Here is a 27,291-nt window from a genome sequence, read left to right on the forward strand (position 1 = left end):
TTGGCAACCGAAGTCTGCATTGCCTTGAGGCCACATCACCTGTACATTGTTCTCCACTCAATCCCCAGGAAGCCTCGCTCCGAGGGCAGATTTACTCTTAACCGCAAATGAGCACACCACCGGAGAGGAACAAACTTTACACGAGAGGTCAAATCAGTTTCCCTCCCGATCTATTTGGTTTAAACTCTGCACAAAATAATCAGGTGACCAGCTGAGACAGCCTTAGCTCCAGAAATCTCCAAAGTTTTTATGATTTGCCAAAGTGCGACAAATATCAGCATTGTTGCAAGGCAGAACATTCCTGATCTATATTGTGCCTGTATCTAGGTTTCCCCCACAGCTCTACTTAAAAATATATCTGTGCAACTGTTGGTCCTTCAGACGTGAGCAAAACATTTAAATAGCAAAGGTTCTGGATGGTTTCAATTTGAACTACAATCAGCTGCGGGGACTCTGTCTGAAATGATTAATTTGCAAAGCTGATTGTAACTGATGAGGGTAATTAATAGAACACTGCTCTTGTTTAAGAAATGGGCAACTACTATAAGGGAGAGCTGATTAGGTTAACACTTTGGCCGAATGGGCCATTTGAATTAATTTCAAGAAGTCAATTGGAAATAATGAAGGCGGCTCTCCAGGTGAAGAGAATCAGAGATTGAAGGTGATAAAACTCAAGGATAGGCTGATTGAGTCTCACTTTTTGCTAAAGGGAATTACTGATGTGAGATTGGCTGATTATGGTGCGACCAAGGACCAGAAGCTGCAGAGCAACTTCTAACCAGGCTGTGTTTGAGACCATCACCCCGAGGACCATTAAGGGCGTCTTCTCACCCCATGTCCTGGGTGCAGAGGATTCTGAGGAGTCTACAGACAATGCTGAGGATTCGGCCTATAGTTGGTATGTGGTTTGAGTTCCAGTTGAGCTGTTGCTCCAGCTTGTTGGATTGTAACCTCTTTAAATTATAATGTAATTTTTAGTTTTTGAGGGAGGAGCTTGTTTTAATTACTATGGAAACATAAACATTAGTTTCATGTTCTGAAATGGGTGCTATGCTTTGAATTTTTCTTTATTGTCTTGATGTACAACAGGCCATAAATGTATGATGATGGCTAACAGCAACATTCCTCTCCACGCAGGGTAGCATGGTGGTTAGCATAAATGCTTCACAGCTCCAGGGTCCCAGGTTCGATTCCGGCTTGGGTCACTGTCTGTGCGGAGTCTGCACGTCCTCCCCGTGTGTGCGTGGGTTTCCTCCGGGTGCTCCGGTTTCCTCCACAGTCCAAAGATGTGCGGGTTAGGTGGATTGGCCATGCTAAATTGCCCGTAGTGTCCTAATAAAAGTAAGGTTAAGGGGGGGGTTGTTGGGTTACGGGTATAGGGTGGATACGTGGGTTTGAGTAGGGTGATCATGGCTCGGCACAACATTGAGGGCCGAAGGGCCTGTTCTGTGCTGTACTGTTCTATGTTCTAGTCTCGCCTTTTCTTTTGCTTCTCTGTGTGTTTTGAGAGCTGTTGACTGTGTAAGTTGCATGGTATTAAAGTAAAACCAATATCAAACTGTGTTTGTGCTGGAAGATCACCTAAGGAGTTTCCAAATGGATGTTTGTATGAACTAGGAAGGTGAAGCTGTTTGAGCGCTGCGGTTTTGAGGAATCCCAAATGAGTGCTTTAATCTTTCTGTTGTAAATATGGGCCCTGGGAACAGCATTGCTGCTCTGTGACTTTCCCATGTCTGTCTGAACTGTCTAATACCCAACCACGTGGGCCAAAACCAGGAAATAATACCTTGTGATTGGAATAGGGTGTTTGTGTCTGAGTGTTGCTAAGGTAGAGTAAGCACTGTAAATGGCATCATAGAATTTACAGTACAGAAGGAGGCCATTCGGCCCATTGAGTCTGCACCGGCTCTTGCAAAGAGCACCCTACTTAAGCCCACTGCTCCACCCTATCCCTGTAACCCAGTTACCTCACCTCTCCTTTTTTGGACACTTGAGGGCAATTTATCATGGCCAATCCACCTCACCTGCACATCTTTGGACTGTGGGAGGAAATCGGAGGACCCGGAGGAAACCCACTGGGAGACCGTGCAGACCCTGCACAGACAGTGACCCGGGTAGTTTTGGTGTAATTGGAATTAAAAACCGATTGACTTGCAGCGTCTGTGGCAAGGGGCATAGAATTAAGATGCTTGAAGTTGATGACTCTATGTTGACCTACACTCTAGATTCTGTGAAAGCTGTCACTTTATATTGTTTAGAGTCATTGCTGGGGGCAACCATGAGCATTTTATCTGCCTATAATCTGGAGATGCATCCTTTGAATTTTATGCTGGTTTGATATTCCCAAAAAACTGATATATTTGCTCATGGATTTTCCCCATGATGGTATGTGTTCTCATTCTCTGGTTTTCTCCTTGATTTTGGAGAGGTGGGGGCTTTTTGAGGGTTGGGGATAGTGGGATAGCAGATTGAAGGATAAATCATTTAAATTGCAAATAGTGTGTAATAAAGTAGTGACGCTTGTCCATTCTACCTTGACCTCATTGTGCACAGTTTCTCCCGCATCACAAACTCTTGGTGCTTTCAAAGCCTCTATCGGAGAGAACACTTTGTGATATTCTTCCTCTAATCCATCTGCCGCAATGTAAGTGAGTGGTTGATGACCTGTAATCTGATAAAAGGGACAGACTTTCCTGGGGAAATTCTAGGCAATCAAAAATAATCCAGGGGATCCCATCAAGGTGGCACCTTTGGGAAGATAATCTCTTTCAATCCGGTTCTCAAGACATGGGCCGGGATTCTCCAATCCTGTGGTCAAGTTCTGACGCCGGCGTGAAAAGTGGCGTGAGCCACTCTGGCATCAATGGGCCTCACCTGACAGCTATCCACCCCTTCCCAGGGGGCTAGTACGGTGCCAGAGTGGTCTCCGCAGCTCCGGCGCCTGAAAGCCGGCGCAGCGGCCAGTGCAGGTTCGTGCATGCGCGTGGGCTCCCGTCTCCGCGCTGGCCACTGGGCAGCCCTACAGGGGCCCGGCACGGAGGAACATAGGCCCCCACGGAACCAGCCCTTCTGCCGATTGCGGGCTAGGCCACCGTGGAGGCCCCCCCCCCCCCTCCCCGGGGTCGGATCTCTCCTCACCCCCCTTCCCCAGACAGAACTGAGATCCTGTCATGTGGGACCATATGTGACCCACGTTGGCGGGCACTCAGTCCGGAGAATTGCTGGGGGAGGGCACTCCGCTTTCAACGGCCCCCGACCGGCACGCCGGCGATCCCACAGCTGCCTGAAAATCGGGAAAAGCCGGTGGCATTGTGATTCTCACCCCCCCCCCCCCCCCCCCCCCCCCCGTTCCCTTGCCCAATGTGGAATCGGAGAATCCCGGCCATGGATTTCTGCTCACCATGCAAGCTGCTAACTACTTCCTTAGCTTACCACCTTCTGGGAATTTAACCCCCCTTCCCCCCCCCCCCCCCCAGAATCTTTTTCATATACCAGTCTCTTGAAGGGAGCACAATCCACTTTAGTGTTGCCAACTGTCTTAAATGCTTTCCGATGGTTTCACCACCATGACCTGGCCCATACTCGACAACATGTCCATTCTTGTGACGCCTTTATACACCAATTGCAAAGCAATAAGGCTCATTATCCCACTGACTGTTAGCCAACAACCCCTTTTCAACAAATGTAAAAAATATTCAAAAGGAAACCCATTTCAGCCCTTCCCCAGGACGGCACTGAGCTTTATTTGATCTTCAATTCCTGGAGACTCCAGGCCAATCCTGGAGGGTTGGCAACCCTGTACGCTTTAGTGTGATGTTGACATTGGACCTGAAGAAGCAGCGTTTTGGTGCCCAAATTGAGGGAATTCGGGCTTTTTAAACTTCCTTAGAGTATTTCGTAAAGTAAAAATGTTTACTACAGATCCTTCCTTCCTTCCTTCCTTCCTTACTCCCTGGCCACCATTGCTGACTTTTCAGGATTCCTTCTAACTTCCCCCTTGACTCTGAATGCTCTGTCCGTAAGGCCCTGCTTCATCTCCTTGTGTTCCCATGCGAATTTCAAACTCTGCACAGTTCTTTTCCCCCCATCTCACTACTTTGACTAGGAGTCTTTCCTTCATCCTGCGATTCCAGAATTCTTCTAAAAGCTCTCTGTTTTAAAGTTTTCGGTGTTTGTTCCATGGTGGTTTGAATCATTCCATTGCCAGAAATCCAGCAGCTCCCTCAGTGCTGTTTCGTGGCTGCTAACTTTGTTCCCAATTCTCTCCCAAGCAGTGAATCTGGGGAGGAGGAGGAGGAGAGGGGGAAATGCGAGGACAAACTTGATCACTTTCAGAAGCGGATGTTGAGGGAACATCGAGAAGCATTAGCCAAAGCTGAAGCCCAAGTCGACAAGATAAATGTGATCAAAGAACGGGACAGGAGGTAAAGTCTAAACGTCCATCTGCTATTCCTGTCCACGTCTCTTCCCCCCCCCCCCCGCTCCCCATTAATGAAACTATCATCTGTGTAATCCTATCCCTCCTGCTAATGATGGTGCTGCAAGGTCATTACTGGATGTCGGATAAGGACATACCAAATTCGTATGTGAAGATAACCGATACATTTACAGATACATGTGAAGATGCATTTGGCCTCAGTGCATGGACTACTGTGGGAGATCATCTCCGTTTGTGTATGCTCAGTACTTTTCATTCGGATATTACCCCTCTTAATAATTAATCATCTTTATTATTGTCACACGTAGGCTTACATTAATACTGCAATGAAGTTACTGTGAAAATCCCCTAGTCGCCACATTCCGGCGCCTGTTCGGGTACATGAGTAAGAATTCAGAACGTCCAATTCACCTAACAAGCACGTCTTTTAGACCATAAGACACAGGAGCAGAATTAGGCCACTCGGTCCATCGAGTCTTCACTGCCATTCAATCATGGCTGATATTTTTCTTCTCCCCATTCTCCTACCTTCTCCCCATAACCCCTGATCCCCTTATGAATCAAGGACCTATCTGTGGTGAATGTAATATGATAATTCACACCCTTTGTAAGCGCAGTAGTGTTATCCAACCACTAGGGGAGTAGCTCTGGGAATGCTCAGGAGCTTGTACAGGACTCCACCCTTGGCTCTGCCCACGACTCCTCCCCCTAGTGCTGTTGTATAAATACCCTTGTCCAGAATCAGCCTGCAGTTCACAAGAGCTCATCAACGGGTAACAGGCTGGCTCTGTAGTAAGTCGATTAAAGCCTAGATTCGTATCGGAAACACTTGTCTGGTGAATTGATGGTTCCATCACTATCTACCTCTGTCATAAAGTCTTTTGGGACTTGTCATGCCTCTAGGTAATGTTTTGATAGGATTTTGTCTCCCACTTCCACTAGATTATCACTAAAGGAACATTACATACGACTCCTTGGGGAAAACTTCTGATTAATTTTGTTTTCCAAAAAAGGAACAATAATGCACCCCAAGAAACATTATACCCCGCAAGAAAAATTAGACATTTCAATTGCCCAATGGTATTCAAGTTGTCTACATAGTTGCACTCTTGTGCTTCTATACCATTGAGTAATATTTGCTGTATACATTAAGTCAGGAAAATGCTCAGCCTGAGGGACAAGATCACTTCAGTGGCTGTGTTTTGTGCACCAGAATTCCCTTGACTCATAAGTGAACGAGCCAAGTATGATCATCTCATCAGCAATGCTTTGTACTGAATTTACAGGACCTCACTTTTGCCCTTTTTTACTTTCATCCTTTTTTATATTTCCATGTTTGGTATTTTCTGTTGTACATTTACATTCTGCACCTGATAGTGGTAGATAGTTGATATAGAAATTCTAGGTTATGGGGAGGAGTGAGGATTATCTTTTCTAAATTTAGTACCCAATTATTATATTTTCTCCAATTAAGGGGCAATTTGTGTGGCCAATCAACCTAACTTGCACATCTCTTGTCATAATATACACATCAGTATATAATGGTGCAGAGACACACACTGACTGACGCACACAACACCGCAGCCAATCACCAGTTAGGGCACGCTCACTAGAAAGCCAGAGGGCACTAGTTTTCCCGCTCATTCAGGATGCAGCCTCTGAGACGGACAGAGCTCGCAGCTAGTAGCACAAACCTTCACCATGTGCTAACAGTTTAGGCTGGTTAGAATAGACATAGGTCTTCAGTTTAATCTAACATAGTGTCGACCCAAAAGTATGTTCAACAGCTCTTGGCTTAATAAAACAGAGTTGTACTATTACAGGTGTTGGTAGCCTGTCTATGTTACTGCTAAGGTAAACGCAGTCTCCACAGATCCAGAGTACCCAACACATCATCTTTGTGTTGTGGGGCTGAAACCCAATTGCGTGTTGGCCTTGATCACCAGGGAGTGGGGAGGGGATGGATTATGAGCACAGTGCCTGTCTGCAATTGTACAAGAGCAGTGGTAACACCCCCACCTATGGTTTTGGTATCCTTGGGGGCAGCATGGTGGTGCAGTGGTTAGCACTGCTGCCTCACTGACCAAGGTTCCAGGTTCAATCCCAGCCCTGAGTCGCTGTCCATGTGGAGTTTGCACAAACACATTCTTCCTCTATCTGTGTGGGTCTCCCCTGCCCCCGCCCCAAACCCAAAGATGTGCAGGATTGGCCACATTAAATTGCCCCTTAATTTGGAAAAAAGAATTGGGCACTATGAGAAGTCTTGGTGTCCTTGTCTAAGGAAGGTGATGTATTAGTTTAAAGGACATGCAACAGGGGTCACCAGACTAATCCTTAGGATTGTCTTACGAGGAGAGACTTTAAGGGGCCAGATTTGATCTAATTGAATCTTTAAATTTGCACAGGATAGATGCTGATGGGATGGTGAGTCCAGAACCAAGGACAATCTCGGGATAAGGGATAGGCCATTTTAAAACTTGAGACAATAAGGAATTTTCGTGAGTTCTCTACTCAATGGACTGTGGAAGCTCTATGATTTGAGAATATTTGTTTCATGAAATAGAGCGTTCTGGAGACATGACAGCCAGAGATATGGAAATTGGGCATTGAGGTAGATGGATCATCCAGATATTTCAGGAGCTGGGTTGATGGGCTGAATTTCCCACTCCTGTTCTGTGTTCCTACTGACTGCTTCCAAGACCCAATCTTCTATTTTCTACCCCTCGCCCCTGGAGATGAGGAATGGGGAACAAGGGTTTAATCCATTGAATGGTATATCAAGTCATGAACCTCAGACTCTAACGCATGGCTTTTTCACTGTGGGTCGTGGGTGGGTGCCAGGAGGGTCACTGAACGATCAGCGGTGTTCCTAACCGTGGGAACTGCCCAATGGCCAGCTTTTAAATAGAATGATGCAGTCTTCCCACCAGAGGTGGTGGCTGGGAGCAGGTCACGCGTCCAGCAGGTGGACTGGCATCACACTCGCTGTATGTCCATACTTTTTATGCAAAATCATACAGGAGATATTCCGCTTTTCTTTTTTTTTTTTGCTGCGAACAAACAAGGCAACAGGGCTGAAGAACTGAAGATGGATCATTTTCTTATCGGGAAGAGAGGGCCAGCAACACCAAATCCGGATCTCTCAGCTGAATCTGCTGGAGAGAGCTGCCCAGGAGAGTGCACAAGACAAAGCAGTGCTGGTGTGAGCTATATACCGAGCTCCAAGGCCTCTGGTGAGCAGCCTACTAATGTCAGTGCTGGTCTCCACAAACTGGGACCAGATGGAATTGTGCTCCTGGTTGGGGGGGGGGGGGGGGGTTTCCCAAGGGGCCCCCAGGTGCTTGACCTCTCGGCAGGGTGACAGTTTTCACATGCTGTGGATTGGGCCCAAGAGTACGGGGGCCCCCTTTACAGAGTTGGGGCTGGAGAAGGGATTTGTGGGTTGTTGGGGGAGGAGGTTGGATTTTCCATTTTTGGCACAAAGGAACTGGCTAAAGTCTGCACCTGATTTGTGAATTGCCCTCTCCTTGGCTCCCCTTTTGTGTTGAGCAAACATGGCGAAGGCTGGCTGGTTGGCAAAAGATTGGTCCTGTGGGGGAGGGGGAGAAAATTTGGAAAACGTTCTAATGGATGCTGACCGATAGGCTAAACTGGTTACTGAAATGCTCTGTTATGGCCATGGTAAAAATCTACACAGAACATCTAGTTCTTTGACTAATAAGATCAGTTTATTAATAAGATGAACACGTGGAAAGGTAACTAACGAACTGTAACTAATAATTGAATTCTCCTGGAGCTACTTCTGGTGTGACTGTCCTCTAGTACGGCTTGCTACCATCTGCAGAATCTCTCGAGTCACCTGGTGGATCTCTATCGCCACCTTCTGGTTGGAGGATAACTATATACATTGCTAGATAACGTTTTAAATAGTCATTTCATTTTAATCTGTCAGGAAACGGATTAAGAGCAGCTGTGATCAGCTTCGAGATCTGCTACCGAAATTTGAAGGGCGAAGGAATGATATGGCATCCGTCTTGGAGATGACTGTAAAGTATCTGGAGCTTGTTCAAACCCTTATCCCGCCTCAGGAACGAGCGCGGGTGAGTGCAATTTTTTTTCTTTTCTCAAATCGATAATTTTACTCCCAAAAACCTTGGTCCACAATCTTTATTTCCATAAGTGGAAATTGGCTAACCAGCACAGATTGGGAGGATTTTCTAATTCCGATTTCCAAACAAACGGGTCATTAGAATTAATAGTGATTTTAAGATGTGGATGATGCTGGCCAGGCCAGCCTTTGCCCTTGGAATCTGGTAGTAAACTGCAACTGCTGTAGTCCCTTTGGTGTAAGTACACCCACCAGTGCTGTTGGGGAATGGAGTTCCAGGCGTTTGACCCGACATTGATTAGGTTCCCAAGTCACCATGGTGTGTGGCTTGGAGCACCTTGCGGTTGATGGAATTCCCATGCACCCGTTACCACCTAGAAGGACAAAGGCATTTGCTGTGATGCCACATTTGCTGTCCTACTGCAGTCAATGCAGTGTCCCAGATGGTTGAGCTTCAAATTCCTAGGGGTGCACATTGGCAATGTTGACACCACCACCAAGAAGACCCAACAGTGCCTATACTTCCTCAGGAAACTAAGGAAATTTGGCACGTCCACACTGACTCTTACCAACTTTTACAGATGCACCAGCTTTCTATCTCGCATCACGGCCTGGTATAGCAACTGCTCAGCCCAAGACCTCAAGAACCTTCAGCGAGTCGTGAACACAGCCCAGTCCATCACATGAACCTGCCTCCCATCCATTGACTCTGTCCACACCACCTGCTGCCTGCGGAAAGCGGGCAGCATAATTGAAGACCCCTCCCACCCGGTTTACTCACTCTTCCAACTTCTTCCATCAGGCAAGAGATGCAAAAGTCTGAACATGCATGAACAGACTCAAACGGCTTCTTCCCTGCTGTTACCAGACTCCTAAACAACCCTTTTATGGACTGACCTGAATGCTTCACCCGATGCTGGTTTCTATGTATTTGTTGCCCTATTATGAAAATGAAATGAAAATCGCTTATTGTCACGAGTAGGCTTCAAATGAAGTTACTGTGAAAAGCCCCCTAGTTGCCACATTCTGCCACCTGTTCGGGAAGGCTGTTACGGGAATCGAACCGTGCTGTTGGTCTGCTTAAAAGGCCCCTATTAGGTATTTTCTTTTTAATTTTCTTTTTTCTTTTCATATACTTTTTTTTAAAAAATAAATTTAGATTAGCCAATTTTTTTTTCTAATTAAGGGGCAATTTAGCATGGCCAATCCACCTACTCTGCACATTTTTTTGGGTTGTGGGGGCGAAACCCACGCAGACACGGGGAGAATGTGCAAACTCCACACGGACAGTGACCCTGAGCTGGGATCGAACCTGGGACCTCAGCGCCGTGAGGCGGTTGTGCTAACCACTAGGCCACCGTGCTGCCCTTTCTTTTCATATACTTAATGATCTGTTTTGAAATACTTTTATTGTATCTCGGTACACGTGACAATAAACAAATCCATCCATCCAGTCCAGCAGCAGCTTGGTGAGCTGTAAGAAATTGCACTCGATGAAGCCCCAGCATTTCTTGAGTCTGAAGTGTTTACTGTGGGAACCAGAGGATATGACAGAATGAGCCTCCAAACTTGTTGAAGGATATCTCGTACACTTTCTGCCTTTTCACGTTCTGAAATTTGTTTTTATTCAGACGCTATCGGTACCTGAGGGACTATACAAAAAATGGCAGAAGCCCACCTCCAAGACACGAGCAGAAAATGCATGTTCCAGACAGGAGAGCAAGAAGAGAACAAAGGGGAGAAGAAAAATGTACAAGAGTTTGTTGAACTGTATCAGTTTTCACTGGGATGTGCAGTTCTTGGGCAGGGTTTATTCTGCATCCTGAAACGTTGGGTAGTCTAGTTTGAGGTTGGAACTGTGGGTGTGTAAATTAGTTACAATCACAACCCTGAGTGACTGGCCAACCCTGAGTGACAACAATTCTTTTCAGAAGAGTATGTTGGTCTGAGGCAAAGCCTGGAAGATGCCCTAAGTGATTTGATTGTTGTTATTACTGTATTGGGAAATCCTAAAAGGCAAAAGTCCAGCTGGTAAGAACTTGGATGCTTCTGTTATCCAGTGTGCATATCATTATTTATTTTGCAATCTTTCCACCTTTTTTTGACAAGTTTCAGCACTCTGCCATGAATCTTGCTCTACATAGGGTGAAATTTGGACACCATATTCCTTCTGCCACTTAAAATTACTTTGCTGGCTTGGGACCATAGCTTTGCATCATTACTCCATTGGCTAAGCATTATCAATCTCTTAACTGACAATACATCTAGAAGGATTGCTGTGCCAATATTGTAAGGAGCCATGTGATGTCCTATTAACTGTTCTACTTTCTTGGCCACCGCAAAGTAGAAGGAAGTGAAGGATCAAACCAACCTAATGCTGCAATCTAGGAAGACCGTAAATGGTGGTGGACATAAAGATCTGAATACTGGTCTTGGTTGATCCATGTCTCAATGTTTTTCCTCCAGAGTTATCATCTGATGTTATGCAAGCAATATTCTTTTTCTTCATAAATATCTCCTTCCTTTCCATTTCGACAGCAAAAATGAACACTCACGTCGAACTACAAAGAGGAAAAAGCAAACCACGGCTGGAAGCGCTGGGGTCGGCCAGCATGCTGAGCAACTGAGCAGCCCTTCGTTCTCTGGTTAGCTTTTGTTATTTAATCCTTTCTTCTCCTCTTATTCCCCCGTCTCCTTTCTGGAACCCTGGATGACCAGCGACATTGCAAGTCTAGTTTTAAAAAAAAAAACCAAGGATGCATACGTGAGGTCTAGACAACTAAAAACAGATGAAGCACTCGAAGAATACAAGGAAAGTAGAAAGAGCTCTTGGAGGACAAAAAAGGTCACAATGTCCTTGGCAGACAGGATTAAGGAGATTCGCAAGGCATTTTATACGTATATTAAGAGAGAGTTGGTCCACTCTAGGACAAAGGAAGGAAATTGTGGAAGTAGGGGAGATCTTAAGTGAGCAGTTTGCATTGGTATTCACAAAGGAGAGGGACACATTGATTGGTGGCATCTCCGATGGATGTGTAAACACTTGATAACAGCTTGTTATTACGAGGGAGGAAGTGTTAGGAGAGTTAAAAAGCATCAAGGTACACAAATCCCCAGGGCCAGATGGCATCTATCCCAGATTACTCGGAGAAATGGATGAAATCACTGGGCCTCGGGCAGAAATCTTTGTTTCCTCACCAGTCCCAGGTGAGATCCCAGAGGACAGCCAATATTTAAGAAGGGTAGCAAGAATAACCCGGGTAATTATCAGCCAGTGAGCTTGACGTCTGATAGTGAAATTGTTGGAAAAGATACAGAGGATCTATGCACATTTGGAAGTGAATGGTCTTATTAGCGGTAGGCAGCATTGTTTTGTATGAGGGGAGGTCATGTCTCTCTAATTTAATTGAGGTTTTTTGAGGAAGTGACACAAATGATTGACAAGGAAAGGGTTGTCTACATGGACTTTAGTAAAGCATTTGACAGGTCCCTCATGGCAGGCTGGTGCAAAAGATTAAATCACATGGGGTTAAGGGTGAAGTAGCTAGATGGATTCAGAACTGGCTTGGCCATGGAAGACAGAGGGTAGCACTGGAAGGGTGTTTTTCAGACTAGAGGTCTAACTAGTGTTCTGCAGGGATCTGTACTGGGACCTCTGCTGTATAAAAAATGACTTGGAAGTAAATGTAGCTGGTCTGATTAGCAAGTTTGCAGATGATGCTAAGATTGCTGGAGTTGTGGATTGCGATGAAGATTGTCAGAATATAGATGGGCTGCAACAGTGGGTGGAGAAATGGCAGACGGAATTTAACCTGGACAAATGAGAGGTGATGTATTTTGGTAAATCCAATTCAGGTGGGAGCTATGAAATAAATGGTAGAACCATCAGGAGCATAGAGATCTGGGTGTGCTGGTCCACAGATCTTGAACTGACAGCGCAGGTGAGATGGGAAAGAAAGCATATGGCATGCTTACTAAACGCATTCAAATGGTCATTGGGTAGGCAAATGGACGATAAGGGAATAGTTTAGAGGGGTTTCACAGGACGGTGCAACATCGAGGGCTGAAAGGCCTGTACTGCGCTGTTATGTTCTATGCCTTCATAGGACGGGGTATGGAGTATGAAAGCTCGGTTAGTTATATAGAACATTGGTTAGGTCACAATTGGAATTCTGGTCACCACACTACCATAATGATGTGGAGGCTTTGGAGAGAATACAGAGAAGGTCTACCAGCATGTTGCCTGGTATGGAGGGTATTGGCTATGAGGAGAGATTGAATAAACTGGGATTGTTCTCCCTAGAGAGACAGGCGGCTGATGGGTGACCTGATACCTGATAGAAGTTTATAAAATTGAGGGGTATAGGAGGCTTTTTCCCCAGGGCAAAAATGACCATTTACAAGGGGGAGCAGATGTTCAAGGTGAGGGGATAGGTTCAGTGGAGATGTGCATGGGAATTTTTTTTTTACAGGAGGGTGGTGGTGGCCTGGAATGCACTGCCAAGTGAGGGGGTGGAGGCAGATAGTTAAAATCCTTTTTAAGACTTAATCTGGATGGACACGTGGACAGACAGGGTATAGAAAATACAGGTGATTTAGATAGGACACATAGGCACAGGCTTGGAGGATTGAAGGGCCTGTTCTGCATGTTTGTAATTAACTAGTAGCAGCTCGTCGTAAATCAATTTAGTTCAATAATGTCGGTCGGGCAAGGGAATCTCCCATCTCTTGATGTGACTTTGTCCCACAATGTAGTTGACTCTTAACTCCCCTCTTGAGATAGCCTAGCTTGCTACTGCCACCTTGAGGGCAGTTAGGTGTGGACAATAAATGTTGGCCGGGTCAATAATGCTCATCTCGATGCTTTTTTCTTTGAAAAGTGCATATGCATTTAAAAACAAATCTTTTTCTAACTTTTAAATTCTACTTTTCACCCTGAGAGCAGAGTAAAAATGTTAGGTATAATCTATGGTAATTATTGTGAAATGGTGAAACCAATTGGTTTAATTGCTGTAAGAACATGGTGATTGTCCCTCCTAAAAGGCTTCACAACAGAAGAGGGATCAACTGGGCCGAGAGCATGGGGGTGGCATCCTTTCTCCGGCAGAAGACTTGTTGGGGGTGGGGCAGCTGGTGGGCTCTGTACAGTCTTGTTGGTAAATACCTTGGTGTCTAATGAAGTCTGAACGTGCATCATTGCATTTGGCGACGAGTATAATTGATGACACCGCCTCTGGTGTGTGTATTGTGTTTTTAATTAAAGTTTGATGGGGGGGGGTGGGTGGGGGAATACTCGCCTGACTGCTTCTGTTTGTGTGAATAGACCCATTTGACATTGCCAGCTCCTGAACAAGCCTGGATTGGTCAGTACAGTCAAGTTTTGAAAAGAGAAAATAACCCTCAAGTAGTGATGGGCAGCACGGTAGCATTTGTGGATAGCACAATTGCTTCACAGCTCCAGGGTCCCAGGTTCGATTCTGGCTAGGGTCACTGTCTGTGTGGAGTCTGCACATCCTCCCAGTGTCTGCGTGGGTTTCCTCTGGATGCTCCGGTTTCCTTCCACAGTCCAAAGATGTGCAGGTTAGGTGGATTGGCCATGCTAAATTGCCCTTGGTGTCCAAAATTGTCCTTAACCCAGTAACCCCACCCAACACTTATGGGGATAGGGTGGAGGTGTTGACCTTGGGGTAGGGTGCTCTTGCCAAGAGCCGGTGCAGACTCGATGGGCCGAAAGGCCGCCTCCTGCACTGTAAATTCTATGGAGCAAGAGCCATGACTTGGGAAGTGAGTTGTTGCAATTGAGGGAGAGCGCACAGCAGTTTTAATTGATTGTAGAAAAATACCCCACTGAGCTGTAACGTGGTTTCCAGAGATATGGGGGGGGGGGGGGGAGAAAGAGAGAGAAAGAGGCTGAGATTGCAGGGATTCTGGGAAGCCATCCCTGTGCTGAGTGACAATTTTAAGCTTCCACACCCATCCTGTTCAGATAATGGCCACTTGGGACCTCGAGTGCTGGATCCTGCAGTGAAAACAACAAATGAAACGGACACATCAAAAGTAGGGGAGAATCGGACTCTTCAAACTGGTCAAGAGAAAGAAAAGAGGTTCAAACTCCCGGGTGCTCTGGTTTCCTCCCACAGTCCAAAGATGTGCAGGTTGGATGCATTGGCCATGGTAAATCGCCCTTGGTGTCCAAAAATTTATTATACAGCAGATTATTCCGGTACCCGGGATCAATTGAAGGCTTAGGTCACTGTGCATAGTCTGCATGTTATCCCCATGTCTGCAAGGGTTTCCTCCGGGCGCTCCGGTTTCCTCCCACAAATCCTGACTGCTGTTGGTGAATTGGATATTCTAAATTCTCCCTCCCTGTGTACTTTTATCTCCGGTGACCCTCTTCTGCTGGGCAATCTCCAAGATAACCTTTTATCTTTTTATATTGTACGGTGATAGTGAAAGTAAGCCAAGTAATTTCTGTTGTAGAGGAGCAAACCATGATGCCCATTGCTGGCTCTCCTGAACATGTGCCACATCTGACCAGATGGCCACCTACCAAGTGGTTTACAACCAGCGGAGATCAACATCAACGAGAAACTTGTCCTCCAGTTCAACAAAATGGGTTTGACTCGGTCTTCACTTTTTGGGGTGGAGGAAATCGTAAGTATTGGAAATACCGGGTTTAACTCCTGCTATGTACTTAGCTCTCCAGGGAGAAGAGCAACTCAACCAGGTAATCTGAGCTTCAATATCCCAGAACAATGGCAAGGTAAGGTTGCATTTATACAGGATAGCATGTTTCATGTACGTTTACCAGGAGGGTCTGCCTCTGCCCACCCTCGTGATTGGGATTAACCTGCTGATCTTTTAACGTGTTGCCCTACTGAAGTGTGGACAAGGAAATATCAATCTTGTTGATCTCAGCCAGAGTGGCAATAAGGATGCTTTATTTGTGAGGGAAGATTGAGGATTAACATAGTTCCACCTTGGTATTGGATTTTGCACTTTGTGGCCTGCTTGAGCAGGTAATTTGGCATATTATATTTTTAGATACATCCTCCTGCTTTTTTTAAAATGAAAAATTATGGGAAAAACTTGTTCTCTGCCCTGTTCTAACCAGATGGCTTTGTGTGGTGTTTATCAGAGAACAAGAGTCATGTAAACTAACAACAATTTATTTAACACTTATCCCCAAGAACTAACAGTTGATTGAACATTCATTAAACTATACACGTCTAACCTCTAACTCATTATAACTACTCTCTTGCTCTCACTGTCTTCAGTACGGCTAGCCAGCTCCTGCTACCACCTAACCCTCTGTCCCACAAGCCTCAGTCTCATCCCTTGTATACTTCTGGCTGTCTGTACACATTCACTAATCCTTACATTGTGATAATACCACACTAGTGTGCCTGAATTCTGCACCCTTGCTGTATAGGAAGTGGTTCCTTTAATTGAGTTCTGATTATAGGGCACACTGGCGTTCTGCAAACGGTCTATCCCTGTTGAGATGGATGGGTGATGGGGAGATGTGAATGTATTCACAACCATCTTGAGGAGGCAAACACCAGAGATATTTCCCATTTATATATTTTTTAAAAATTCCATCCTGGCATATCCCTAGCTGTATATGCCACAATTGTATGCTAATGTCTTGCTGTAATAATCTAATAGAAGGGTAATCATCAGGATTATCATTTAGCATATGGTGATGACATTGCCATTAACTGCTATTGCACAATCAGTGGTCTGCAGTTCATGTAATCAAACAATGTTATTGGCTTGCATCATGCAGAAGTTTCCTACTTTTTGGAGCGGGGAATGTGACAGAGCTGGAAAGCCTGTTTTGTTCCATAATTTATGGTCCAGTCAATTTACAGTATGGGGAAACCATTTAATCCAATTCCTGTGTATTGCCTCCCCATCTCCCTAAATGAGTTAATTGCTTAAAGCTATCCATCGTGGAATCATGGGAGCAGCTGGAGGTCATTCAAGGCTGCTCTGCCATTCAATACGATCATGGCCAATCTTCTGTCTTAATGCCACACTCCTATGCTATCCCTTGATGCCTCTTAGAAATAATTCCTCCAAACAACATATTCGTGACTTGGCCTCCATAACCTTCTGTGGTAGAGAATTCCACTAGTTCACTGAAGCTTTCCTCAGCTCAGTCCTAAATGGATCCTTGTATCCTGTGACCCTTTGTTCTAGAACCCCCCCCCCCACAGTCACAACCTTTATACATTTCAATTTCATCCTAAATTCCAGTGAAACCAGTCAGTTGACCCAACATCTATTATGACAATCCTGCCATCCCAGGAATTGAACCTGCACTCCCTCCATAACAAGTGTATTTCTTTGGCAAGGAGCCCAGAACTGTGTACACTTCTAGGTATGGTTTCTCCCCAAGTCTCTGTTCAGCTGCAGTAAGGTGACGTAGCTCCTGCATTTCGGTCCTCTTGCAATGAAGGCCAGCATACCGTGCTGTACATGCTTGCTTTCAGTGTCTGATGTACTAGGACACCCACGTCCCTTTTGTACGTCTCCTAATCTATCGCCATTTGTATTGTTTCTCCGTCCGCAGTGGACAACTTCAAATTTATCCACGTTATACTGCATAGGCCTCTTATCATCTTAACATCTTTCTCGACACTCTCATTCCCACAAAGTTGTCAAAATTATATTTGGTTCCCTCAAATCATGTATATTGCAAACCGCTGGAGTCCAAGAACTAATCCCACTAGCCACCGCTTGCCATTTCAAAAGACCCAGTTTATTCCTGTCTTAACCGATTCTCAATCCATGCCAATATATTACCCCCAATCCCATGCACTTTTGCACAACCAACCTCACATGGGACTTTTGTCAAAAGCTTTCTGAAATCCAAATCCACTGGTTCACCTTTCTCTATTATGTCCTTGGATTTTCCTTTGATCCATGTTGACTTTAAGTTTTCTGTTAGCACATCCTTTATAATAGACTCTAACATTTCTCCCCCTCCCTTGATAAACTAATTCCCTGTTTTCTCCCTCTTTATATACTGGGGTTACATTTGTCACTTTCCAGTCTGTCGGGGCTGATGATAACTAACACCATTCACTATGGCCACCCTGGGTGGGGTTCTCCAATCTTGTCCGTGGCTGACCTGCTACAAGTGAGAACTGAGACTTTGATGTTCCAGCCAAAACTCCATTCACTTTCGGCAGTGGCCTTGTCCCAGCCACGAATGAGGACTGAGATTTTTGGCATTTGTTCTCCGACAGAAATTCTTCTCCTCCTGTTCCAGACTGAGACCTACATTGTCTTCACTAATCTTTTTCCTTATACTTTTAGTCTTCCTTTTGTTGCTTACAAGTTGAGATGAACATTGATGCACAAGACTGACATGTTGTTCATCTAAGACTTAACTTCCTGCACTGCCCCCACTAATGACCTTAATTGTTTGCCTGCCAATTGTTGGAATTGCCTGAAACCAGTTATTTGCAGCTGAAGTTGTCTCGTTCTTGCAAAGCAGGCTGAATTTTCTAAATTTGCCTTTTTTCAATGCTGTTAAACTTGTATAATTAATGATGATCACCACCTAGTTGCTGCCTTTCAAGGCTGAATAACCAACATTTCTCCAGTCTTGCCATTCTGATCTTTGTTCAGCCCTTCATGCAGGACCCATGAGGTGGTGCCACAGCGGTATACCGGCAGGAGGGAGTTACCCTGAGTATCCTCAACATTTTAACTACGGAGTCCATCTTGCATTGACCAGAAACTGGACAAGCCATATGAATACTGGGGCTACAGGGCAGGCGGCTAGGAACCCTGCTGCAAGAAATTCTTGTCTTGAATCCCTGCTGAACAGCTGAGGCACAAGGCAGGAGTGTGACTCCAACAACAATTAAGCACAGGACCAAGCAGCCTGCTTGATTGGCATCCTTTTCACACACATTCCACCAATGTACCATCTACAAGGTGCACTGCAGGAACTCACCAAGGCTTCTTAGGTAGCACCATATAAACCCATGACCACTGCCATCTAGAACACCACCACCTGAAGGTTCCCCTCCCAAGTCGCACACCATCCTGAGTAGGAACCTTGATTCTGTTTACTTTACTGTCACTGGGTCAAAATCATGGAACTCCCTCCCTAACAGCAGTGCGGGTGTACCTACACCACAGGGGCTGCAGTGGTTCAAGAAGGTGGCTCACCATCTTGGAACAAGTATGTATGGCATGATGCCTACATGCTGCAAATCTTTATTTAAAAAAAAAAGACTAATGGGAGAGGAACTTTATCCAACACTTCCAACAATACCTCGTCATGTCCTTGGGAACAGGGCATCATTCTCCAGATGTGGTTTCAATTCAGCACAGCCCCTCTACCTCTTAAGCACTTCCATTGCATTGCTGCATGTTGCAGCCAGCGCTCATCATTTATCCTCTTGCAAATTTTTGACTGAGCTATTTTGTAATTTGGGCTGCCATCTTCATTCACCCAGACATGTATGCAAGTTGTCATTACCTTCAATTTGCATCAAACTTCTAAATTCAGAACCCTGCTAGTTCCTACCCTTGGTTAATTTCTTCTCCATTCAAAAGGCAAGACTTGTTCCACAGCTTTTTGACCTTCACTAGCATGAAATATTATTATTAAAAGCTAAAAATTCCATTTGGGCAGCAAGGGAATATTTTGGTCAATTTTTCATCAGATTGGCAACCTTCGTTTTTAATCTGACAAATATAAGATTTTAAAATGCCTATTCATTATATCAAATAGGCCCAATAATGTGATTTCTTCTAGCTTAGGCCTGTCCCACCATCGGACTGCTTTTTAATTGTGGTTCTCGAAGTCCGAATTATGCTCCAAACATAACCAATTTGTTTCATTACAGACTGTGACAATTCCATCTACACAGCTGACAAAAGCTTGGGAGTTTCAGCAGCAGCTATGGATCCAGAAAGCTCCACTAACACAAATCTGGTTTCTGCTTCAGAAGTGAAACTGGAATTGAAAAAGTCATTCCAAGCCTTGGATTTGGATGTGCCAACGACAACTGAGCACTCATTGGAAAACTGGCCAGAAGTGGCATCGCATGAACCATCTTCTGAAGAAGAAATGGCTATGGTAGACTTGATCTTCCTGAGTTTATAATTAAACCGTGGGCCATTTTCAGTTGCCTATTTTTGTAATTTTGAAGGCAAGTGCAGTATTGTTGAAAATGTCATCTGCACCTTCAACTTGGGCATTACTCAAAGTAATTTTTGGAAATTTTCCCAGTGGTCCAACCAACATTTAACACAGCTTAAAGCAATTGTATGTGGTTTCCTTTGAATGCTATACAACCCCAAGTTTGCCCATCCTTGTGCTATTTTTTTGCATATGGCTGCATGGTGGTCGACCTGAAATATGGGATAGGGAAGTAAAATCCTCATGCATTGAGCAAGAATGGAGATAGTGAAGCACCATCTAATGATGGTTCTGATATCACCATCTCAAACAGATGCTAACGCTTTCTTCAAGCCAATTTTGATTTGTATCAGGGGTGGCCATTTTTGTGATTTGTACAAAATGTTGCTGTTAATATAGCACTTAACTATCTGTTATTTGTGGCAGAGAAAAAAAATAAACATGTTTTAAAGCAGTGCGATTCAGCGACATTGTTAAAATCTGTTGGTGAGCTTGGAGTGGTTAGTACTGTTGCTTCACACACACCCAGGGTCCCAGGTTCAATTGTTTGGGTCACTGGAATCTGCACGCTCTCCTGTGTCTGCGTGGGTTTCCCATCATGAGTCCTGAAAGACTTGCTTGATAGGTGAATTAGACATTCTGAATTCTCTCTCCCTGTGTACCTGAACAGGTACTGGTGGCAACTAGAGGCTTTTCACTGACTTCATTACAGTGTTATTAAAAGCAGTATCTTCAGAAACAAAGCATTTTTGAACTGAACTTTATTTAAATATACTGTACAAATTGAACATCAAGCTGTTTTTAACCGTGAACAGCTGGAACACATTTTTACATTGACATTTTAATCCGGCAAGTTTTGAGGGTCAATACAGTAAGAACCCACTAATGCAACAACAGCATGAGCATTGAGAAGTGAACTTTTATATGGAATCCATGGGAATAAATCTTGGTTCTTCATCTTCTGATGGAAGTTTGACTTTGGACAATGTAAGATACCTGGACAAGTCATGAGAGATTATACAAATTAGGCATGATGCCTCCCAATAGGAGTAATCCGATCATCAAGGCAAATCTGTTTCCTCAGTTTTTTAGTTCCAAACTGGAAGGATGTGAGGAAGCACTTCCACATAAAAGGAACTCTTGCTGGATCATTTTAAATTGAGATGGCTAAAAAGGATATGGGTCAAAGGTGGGTATATGGAGTTGGCCACCGAATCAGCCATGAGCTCACAATGGCAAAGCAGGCTCTGCTCCGAAGGTGGAATGTCCTACTCTGTTCCTATGTACATATTTACCTTCTAGCTGGAAATAAGTACACAAAACAGGGACTGTTCACTCGACAGCCAGGTTTTTAAAACAAAGCGGCAAATCATATTTTGAGTGAAGACATTTGATTGTCATAGTGCTTTGATTTAGTACCTACAGCTGTAGTTTTGACTTGTCTTATGACCCCCTAGATGCTGTCAATATGCTTTTTAAGTATCTGCAGTGTAACCAGTAGGCTAAAAATACACCCCCCTCCCCTCACCCAACAAGACTAGCTTATTGTATGCTGTAATGGAGGTTCAACTTGGTTTATTAAAACATGTACATTAATAAAACATGTGCCTATCACAACTGACATCTCTTTAGTGTCTGTACAATCCTTCAAACAAATAATTTGACCGCACTTTTACAAACCCAAGTTTTGGTCAACCTTGTACAAAGAACAAATTTGACCTTTAAGTAATCCCAATTCTAATGGTTTCCAAATAAAATGCTTGCATAAAAATGGCATTTTTGATTGGCTGTAGGAGAAATTCCTTTTTTTAAAAAAAAGTTGGAACTCTATAGAGCATTTTAAAACTTCTCATATCTCCACCACCAAACATTTTAATTTTTCTCTCGTGACAATTTAAGCACCCTGGGCATATGAGGCAGGATCTACACCACGCTCTCTGCTGACCTCAAGTCCAATTTCCCCCCATTATATTTTGAGCTGAGTATGTTGGAAATTAAACCAATTGGCTTCAGTTATCTGCATTTTGGGAGGCTTCACCTTTAGAAGTGACAGAAATGGTATTGGCACAAAGATTTAACATAGCTGTACCAGTGATAGAATAAATTGGATATACATACAACCATCTGGATTTATTTAATCGGCACTGGCTATTTATATAAGGCAGCAAGGTTCTATTTCAGTAAGATGGCTCTAATAGTTCCTATTATCCCATTTTTTTTGCAAGAAATGCAACCGCTAAATTTCTGTAAATGTTTGCAATTTAATGCATAAAAGGTAAGATATATATAATGCACTTATTATGGAAGGTGCTCTTCTGCACTCTGCATTGAATTTGGTTATGGTTACAAAAAGCAATTCAATTGCCATTGTAAATTGGTTAAATGTACAAGACAACTCCCCACGCCATTGAAGAATTCACCAAATGTGTGACTCGCATTGTGTCATCTTCACCACACCAACCCCACCTCCAAGACGTCTGTAATTCATACTTCCAAAGAGCCTGAGAGAATAAATTAGTTTAAAATTAAAACCACTTTGTTTGTTCATATAATAAACCCACTTGTTTTATTTGCCCTGCTCTTGAATCACTAAAATAACTTGGTAGTTGTTTCACATCTAATTCAGTAAAGGAAATTCAACTGTGATTGCCGGATTGTAGATTGGAAGCTCCAAGCATTTGAGTATGTACGTGATGAAGCTATGCAATGTTTGTTCCTGTTTTTAGTCTTGATTTACACATGGGTATAGAGCCCAATGATGCATTACAAATTCTTACTCTATCTCAATCTTTCACCGTTAGCCGTGGAAAAATTCACCCTTATCGTGTAATACTCTAGTAGGAGTAATTTTGAAGACTGGTTTAGTTTCTGCATTTGTTGTTTTGCACACACAATCCCACCAGAATTATTCATCACAATGCAGCTGGCAGCCCTTTTTTTCAGTGTTTAAAACTTAAAGCAATGCATTGGTGTGGAATAACTTCAATATGGGATTCTACCCTCGAGAACTCTTTCCAGGGGCCAGTACATACTTGATGGGCTGAATGGCCTGCTCCAGCACTGCAAATTCTACAAAAATAAAATTGGTCGTACTTGTGAAACTGAAGAGCTCTGGCAGATAAGTTAAAGAACACCAATCAAAATCTTGACTGAAAAGAGAGAGATTGTGTCAATGATTAGCAGATGTTTTCAGCTTTACTCCCAATTTTAAACTTTTGGGAGTTTCAACGTGTAGGAGCCATGGAGTGCAGAGAGAATTCTGGAAAAGTATTCTTACACTCAGTACATTGTTTTAACAGAACAGATTATATTCGGTATTATGAAGGTCAAGACATCAGTTATCTCATCGTGACTGTAGCACACTGAATGGAATCAATTACTTTGTTATAACTTTGAAGTCAAGTAAGTTTAACTTGTGAGCTGGAAGCATTTTTAGAGTTATGTTTGTACCTCCAAGTATTTGCATCAGGATCAAACACCTCAACAGTTTTTAAGTAGGTTGTACCATCAAAACCTCCAACTGCCATCAAAAGTCCATTTACAACAGCTAGGCCAACCTGGGTAGCGGTGGAATAAATAAAAAGAAAACGAAATGCATTTACTTGTAAGGAACAATGGTTAAACATAAATAACATTTGGTTAAACAGCATGCCAATACAAGTAACAAGCTAGTGTAACATGAGCTACGGATCAGATCACGCTACGAAGACAGAGGGTTGTTGCCAACTTGCTTGCGGGGCTGCAAGTGAATTTATCACTTACCCCAAAGAGAACTTTAGTTGCCAATGGACATCTCACCCTGCTTTGCTGCAGTAAGGCATACATTGTAAGGGGAAACATGCAGTATTTAAAGTGTGGTCACTGTATTGGCATTGCTGCACAGACTGTGACAGCAATGCTGAAATAGTAATATCAGATTATTCCACAGAAGAGGAGGGGGAGAGGGGGGAGGAAGGAAGAATGACACTCAAAAAGGCAGCGCAGTGGTTAGCCTCACGGCACCAAGGACCCGGGTTCGATCCCAGCCCCGGGTCACTGTCCGTGTGGAGTTTGCACATTCTTCCCATGGGTCTCACCCCACAACCCAAAGATGTGCAGGATAGGTGGGTTGGACATGCTAAATTGCCCCTTAATTGGAAAAAAAATAATTGGGTAATCTAAATTTAAAAAAACAAAATGGGACTCCCAAGTGCATCTATTTTCTACAGGGATTGAAGATTTAATTTTGATGCCAAGGGGAAATGCCTTTTTCAATTTGAAGATGCTGTAAAACATCAGGAATCCAAATAATGCAGGCTGCATTGATAAAGATAAACCACAATATGCCACAAATTCAAATCATTCAATCAGAATCTGGAAGAGTAAACTGAAGTGTAACCTTCACTAAAACTGCCAGTTCTGCTGGCGTCTACCCAAAAAATGCGTAATTCTCTTGTCAGCATTTCATGTCATACTGGATTCCATCTTATTCAGATTAAAACTGCAGTCCAGGGATGGTACTTTATAGTTTGAGTCCATAATAAATTATTAAAAACATGCACGCATACACACACAACACAGCTGAGCTTAGTATATACTTACGCCACTCCGTCTCGAAGTCATAGCAACTACTGGCGACCACTGATTGGCTCTTAGGTTGTATCGCTCGGCACTGCTGAGCTCAGTTGTGTCATCTCGTCCTCCAACTGCATAGATCATGTCCTGGAATACTGCACAGCCAAGATGCTTTCGCCTCGTCCCCATGGGTGAACAAGGGGACCAGCGATTCTCCTGAGGAATGAAGCGTTCAACTGAAAGGTACAAAACAATGCCATGAACCCAACCAGCTAAATCTGGTGCAGTGTTGGAGCAAAGCAGGTTATGGGCATATTATAATTCTGATTTCTTTTAAGTAAGGAATTGAGAAAATGAAAAGTACGGTTCTCTCCAGGATAGATGCCAGGCTTTTACCGTAGAAAATTTTGCACATAGCAATACCTGGTGTACTTGCAAGATAATGGGCTGGATTCTCCGTTGGCCGGATCCTCCATTTCGCCGGCAGCGCACCCACGCCCACGGATTTCCCGACGGCATGGGGGTGGCCACAATGGGAAACCCAATTGGAGGATCCCACCCCATACATTTAAGATTAAGAAGGCTATTCAAGGGGCAGCACAGTGGCGTAATGATCAGCACTGCTGCCTCACAGTGCCGAGGACCTGGGTTCAATCCCAGCCCCAGGTCTCTGTCCGTGTGGAGTTTGCATTCTCCCTGTGTCCTCGTGGGTTTCGCCCCCACAACCTAAAGATATGCAGGGTAGACAGATTGGCCACGCAAAATTGCCCCTTAATTGGAAAAAATAATTGGGTACTCTAATTTTATTTTTAAAAAGCTATTCGGCCAATTTAGTTCCTCCTTTGACCATAACCTGACCCTCCGATGCTAGAATGTTTTATTTAATAATCCAAGAGCTTTCACTACTTTTTGAAAATTTATTCACGAGATGTGAGTTTCTCTGGCTAGGCCAGCATTTGTAGCCCACCCCTTATTGCCCTTGAAGGTGGTGAGGAGCTGCCTTCTTGAACCACTGCAGTGCAGGTGGTGTAGGTACAACCACAGTACTGTTCAGAAGAGAGTTCCTGGGTTTTGGCCCAGCAACAATGAAGTGTCAGAGTGCTTCCTGTTGATTCCCATTTCACCTGTATTTTTGCCGTTATCATTTTTGATCCATAGATGCTTAATGGAAATGTATCTTTAAGTCAATCAGCAAAGAGAATGAGAAATTCAGGAAGTTGCAACATAGTTATTGGTGCAAGTGTTTGAACAGGAGAACTCGGGGCTGGATTCTCCACCGGCAGGATGCTCCATTTTGCCGGGAGCCCGGGGGTTTCCAGACGGCGTGGGGCTGCCCCACAATGGGAAACCCCATTGACCGGCTGGTGTAATGGAGCATCCCGGTAGCAAGGGCAGCACGGTAGCATTGTGGATAGCACAATTGCTTCACAGCTCCAGGGTCCCAGGTTCGATTCCAGCTTGGTTCACTATGCGGAGTCTGCACATCCTCCCCGTGTGTGCGTGGGTTTCCTCCGGGTGCTCCGGTTTCCTCCCACAGTCCAAAGATGTGCAGATTAGGTGGATTGGCCATGATAAATTGCCCTTGGTGTCCAAAATTGCCCTTAGTGTTGGGTGGGGTTATTGGGTTATGGGGATAGGGTGGAGGTGTTGACCTTGGGTAGGGTGCTCTTTCCAAGAGCCGATGCACTCGCGATGGGCCGAATGGCCTCCTTCTGCACTGTAAATTCTATGATAATCTAAATTCTATGATAATCCTGCCGGCAGGATGAAATAGAAATGTGCCGCAGCGGAGAATCCAGCCCTCAGACATTTTTCAAATAAATTTAGAGTACCCAATTAATTTTTCCAATTAAGGGGCAATTTAGCGTGGCCAATCATCTTCCTGCACTTCTTTTGGGTTGTGGGGGCGAAACCCACGCAAACACGGGGAGAACGTGCAAACTCCACACGGACAGTGACCCAGAGCCGGGATCAAATCCGGGACCTCGGCGCCGTGAGGTTACAGTGCTAACCCACTGCACCACCGTGCTGCACTCCAGCCCTCAGACTTTGTGGCATACAAAGTCAATGGATGGGAGGTGGGTTCACGTGATGAACTGGGGTGTGTTCACGACTCTCTGTAGGTTCGTACGGTCTTGGGAAAAGCAGTTGCCTTGGGGGATTAGGAATTAGATACTAGTTAACTAGTTGTATTTGCTACATATTTCACTATTAATAAACAGTAAGAGTGTATAAATTTACAAACCTGGTGACTGTAATTATTGGGCAGTCAAGGGCCAAACACTTTGGATATTTTTCTAAAAATTAGTTGTTAATTCAATTGCGTTGCGACTCCAGGTCGGGGGACTGTAACCTAGCACAGGGTGTTGTAATAGAAGGAATGACTATATTTTCGAGTAACATGCACGCCACACATGTGGCAGGTAATGACCATCTCCAACAAGAGGGAATCTATCCATCACCCCTTCTCTTGAGGACCAATCTCTCAGAAATTTTACTTTAAGAAACCTTATCACCTGTTGAGAATCCTTCACTTTTAAGACCATTGCTTCTAAGTATCCAAGAAATTACAAGTCTGCCGGTGGGCACCAGAAATTGTAAACCAGCGACTGTACTTTAAGCTGTAACAGTGCATTATCTTCACCTGTATCTAATCTTTGTATGTGTGAGACATCACATCAAATTTTGTGTATGTGTGAGAATAAATAACTTTTACTCTAAAGCTCACAAAAACTTGCTGCTGAAATTACTTATTTGGGGTGCACGTTCAGAGGCTAAGAAAACACAAGCCTCTCACATACAAAGTCGACTGATTGCAGCCAGTAACAGAACACAAAGTCTGTGCGTGACATGGTACTGATTTCTGGGAACTCCACTCCATTAGAATAAGTCCCTACTATTTTCTTTCCTTCAGTGAAGCGAGAGTGACTGCCCTTGACATCAAGGCAGCATTTAACAGAGTATAGCATCAAGGAGCCATGTTGGAGTCAATGGGAATCGGGGGGAAACTCGCCACTG

The 27,291-nt window shown here is 44.2% G+C and overlaps 2 protein-coding genes across 6 annotated transcripts in view; one reads left to right on the forward strand and one right to left on the reverse strand.

Moving 5' to 3' along the window:
• Positions 1–709: 709 nt before the first annotated feature.
• Positions 710–20,179, forward strand: LOC119955452 (spermatogenesis- and oogenesis-specific basic helix-loop-helix-containing protein 2-like). Of its 3 annotated transcripts, none has more exons than XM_038781639.1 (8): positions 710–898; positions 4,272–4,424; positions 8,391–8,538; positions 10,178–10,296; positions 11,085–11,191; positions 15,030–15,165; positions 15,248–15,312; positions 19,424–20,179. In XM_038781639.1, exons 1-8 carry the CDS (start codon positions 738–740, stop codon positions 19,681–19,683), a joined length of 1,149 nt encoding a protein of 382 aa, XP_038637567.1. In that variant the 5' UTR covers positions 710–737; the 3' UTR covers positions 19,684–20,179. The 3 variants fall into 3 exon arrangements, with proteins under 3 accessions (XP_038637567.1, XP_038637568.1, XP_038637569.1); XM_038781640.1 differs by having other exon boundaries at positions 4,275–4,424; XM_038781641.1 differs by lacking the exon at positions 4,272–4,424.
• Positions 20,180–20,463: 284 nt separating this feature from the next.
• LOC119955451 (kelch-like protein 20) overlaps positions 20,464–27,291 on the reverse strand; it is a 38,297-nt gene continuing 31,469 nt past the window's right edge. For all 3 annotated transcript variants that reach the window (XM_038781636.1, XM_038781637.1, XM_038781638.1), the window contains exons 9-11: positions 24,301–24,509; positions 23,170–23,276; positions 20,464–22,220 (exon numbers count right to left, since the gene is read on the reverse strand). In XM_038781636.1, coding sequence (XP_038637564.1) covers positions 22,136–22,220; positions 23,170–23,276; positions 24,301–24,509 — 401 coding nt within the window. In that variant the 3' untranslated portion in view covers positions 20,464–22,135. The remainder of the gene's footprint in view (positions 22,221–23,169; positions 23,277–24,300; positions 24,510–27,291) is intronic.

The sequence above is a fragment of the Scyliorhinus canicula genome, chromosome 21, assembly GCF_902713615.1.
Source record: "Scyliorhinus canicula chromosome 21, sScyCan1.1, whole genome shotgun sequence".
NCBI lineage: Eukaryota > Metazoa > Chordata > Chondrichthyes > Carcharhiniformes > Scyliorhinidae > Scyliorhinus > Scyliorhinus canicula.

Excerpts from the sequence above, each read along its gene's own strand:
- LOC119955452 (XM_038781639.1), top strand. The coding sequence starts at position 738 with ATGGTGCGACCAAGGACCAGAAGCTGCAGAGCAACTTCTAACCAGGCT. Across the intron at positions 899-4,271 it reads GAGGATTCGGCCTATAGTTG|CAGTGAATCTGGGGAGGAGG; the intron begins GTATGTGGTTTG and ends TTCTCTCCCAAG. Across the intron at positions 15,313-19,423 it reads TATCCCAGAACAATGGCAAG|ACTGTGACAATTCCATCTAC; the intron begins GTAAGGTTGCAT and ends GTTTCATTACAG.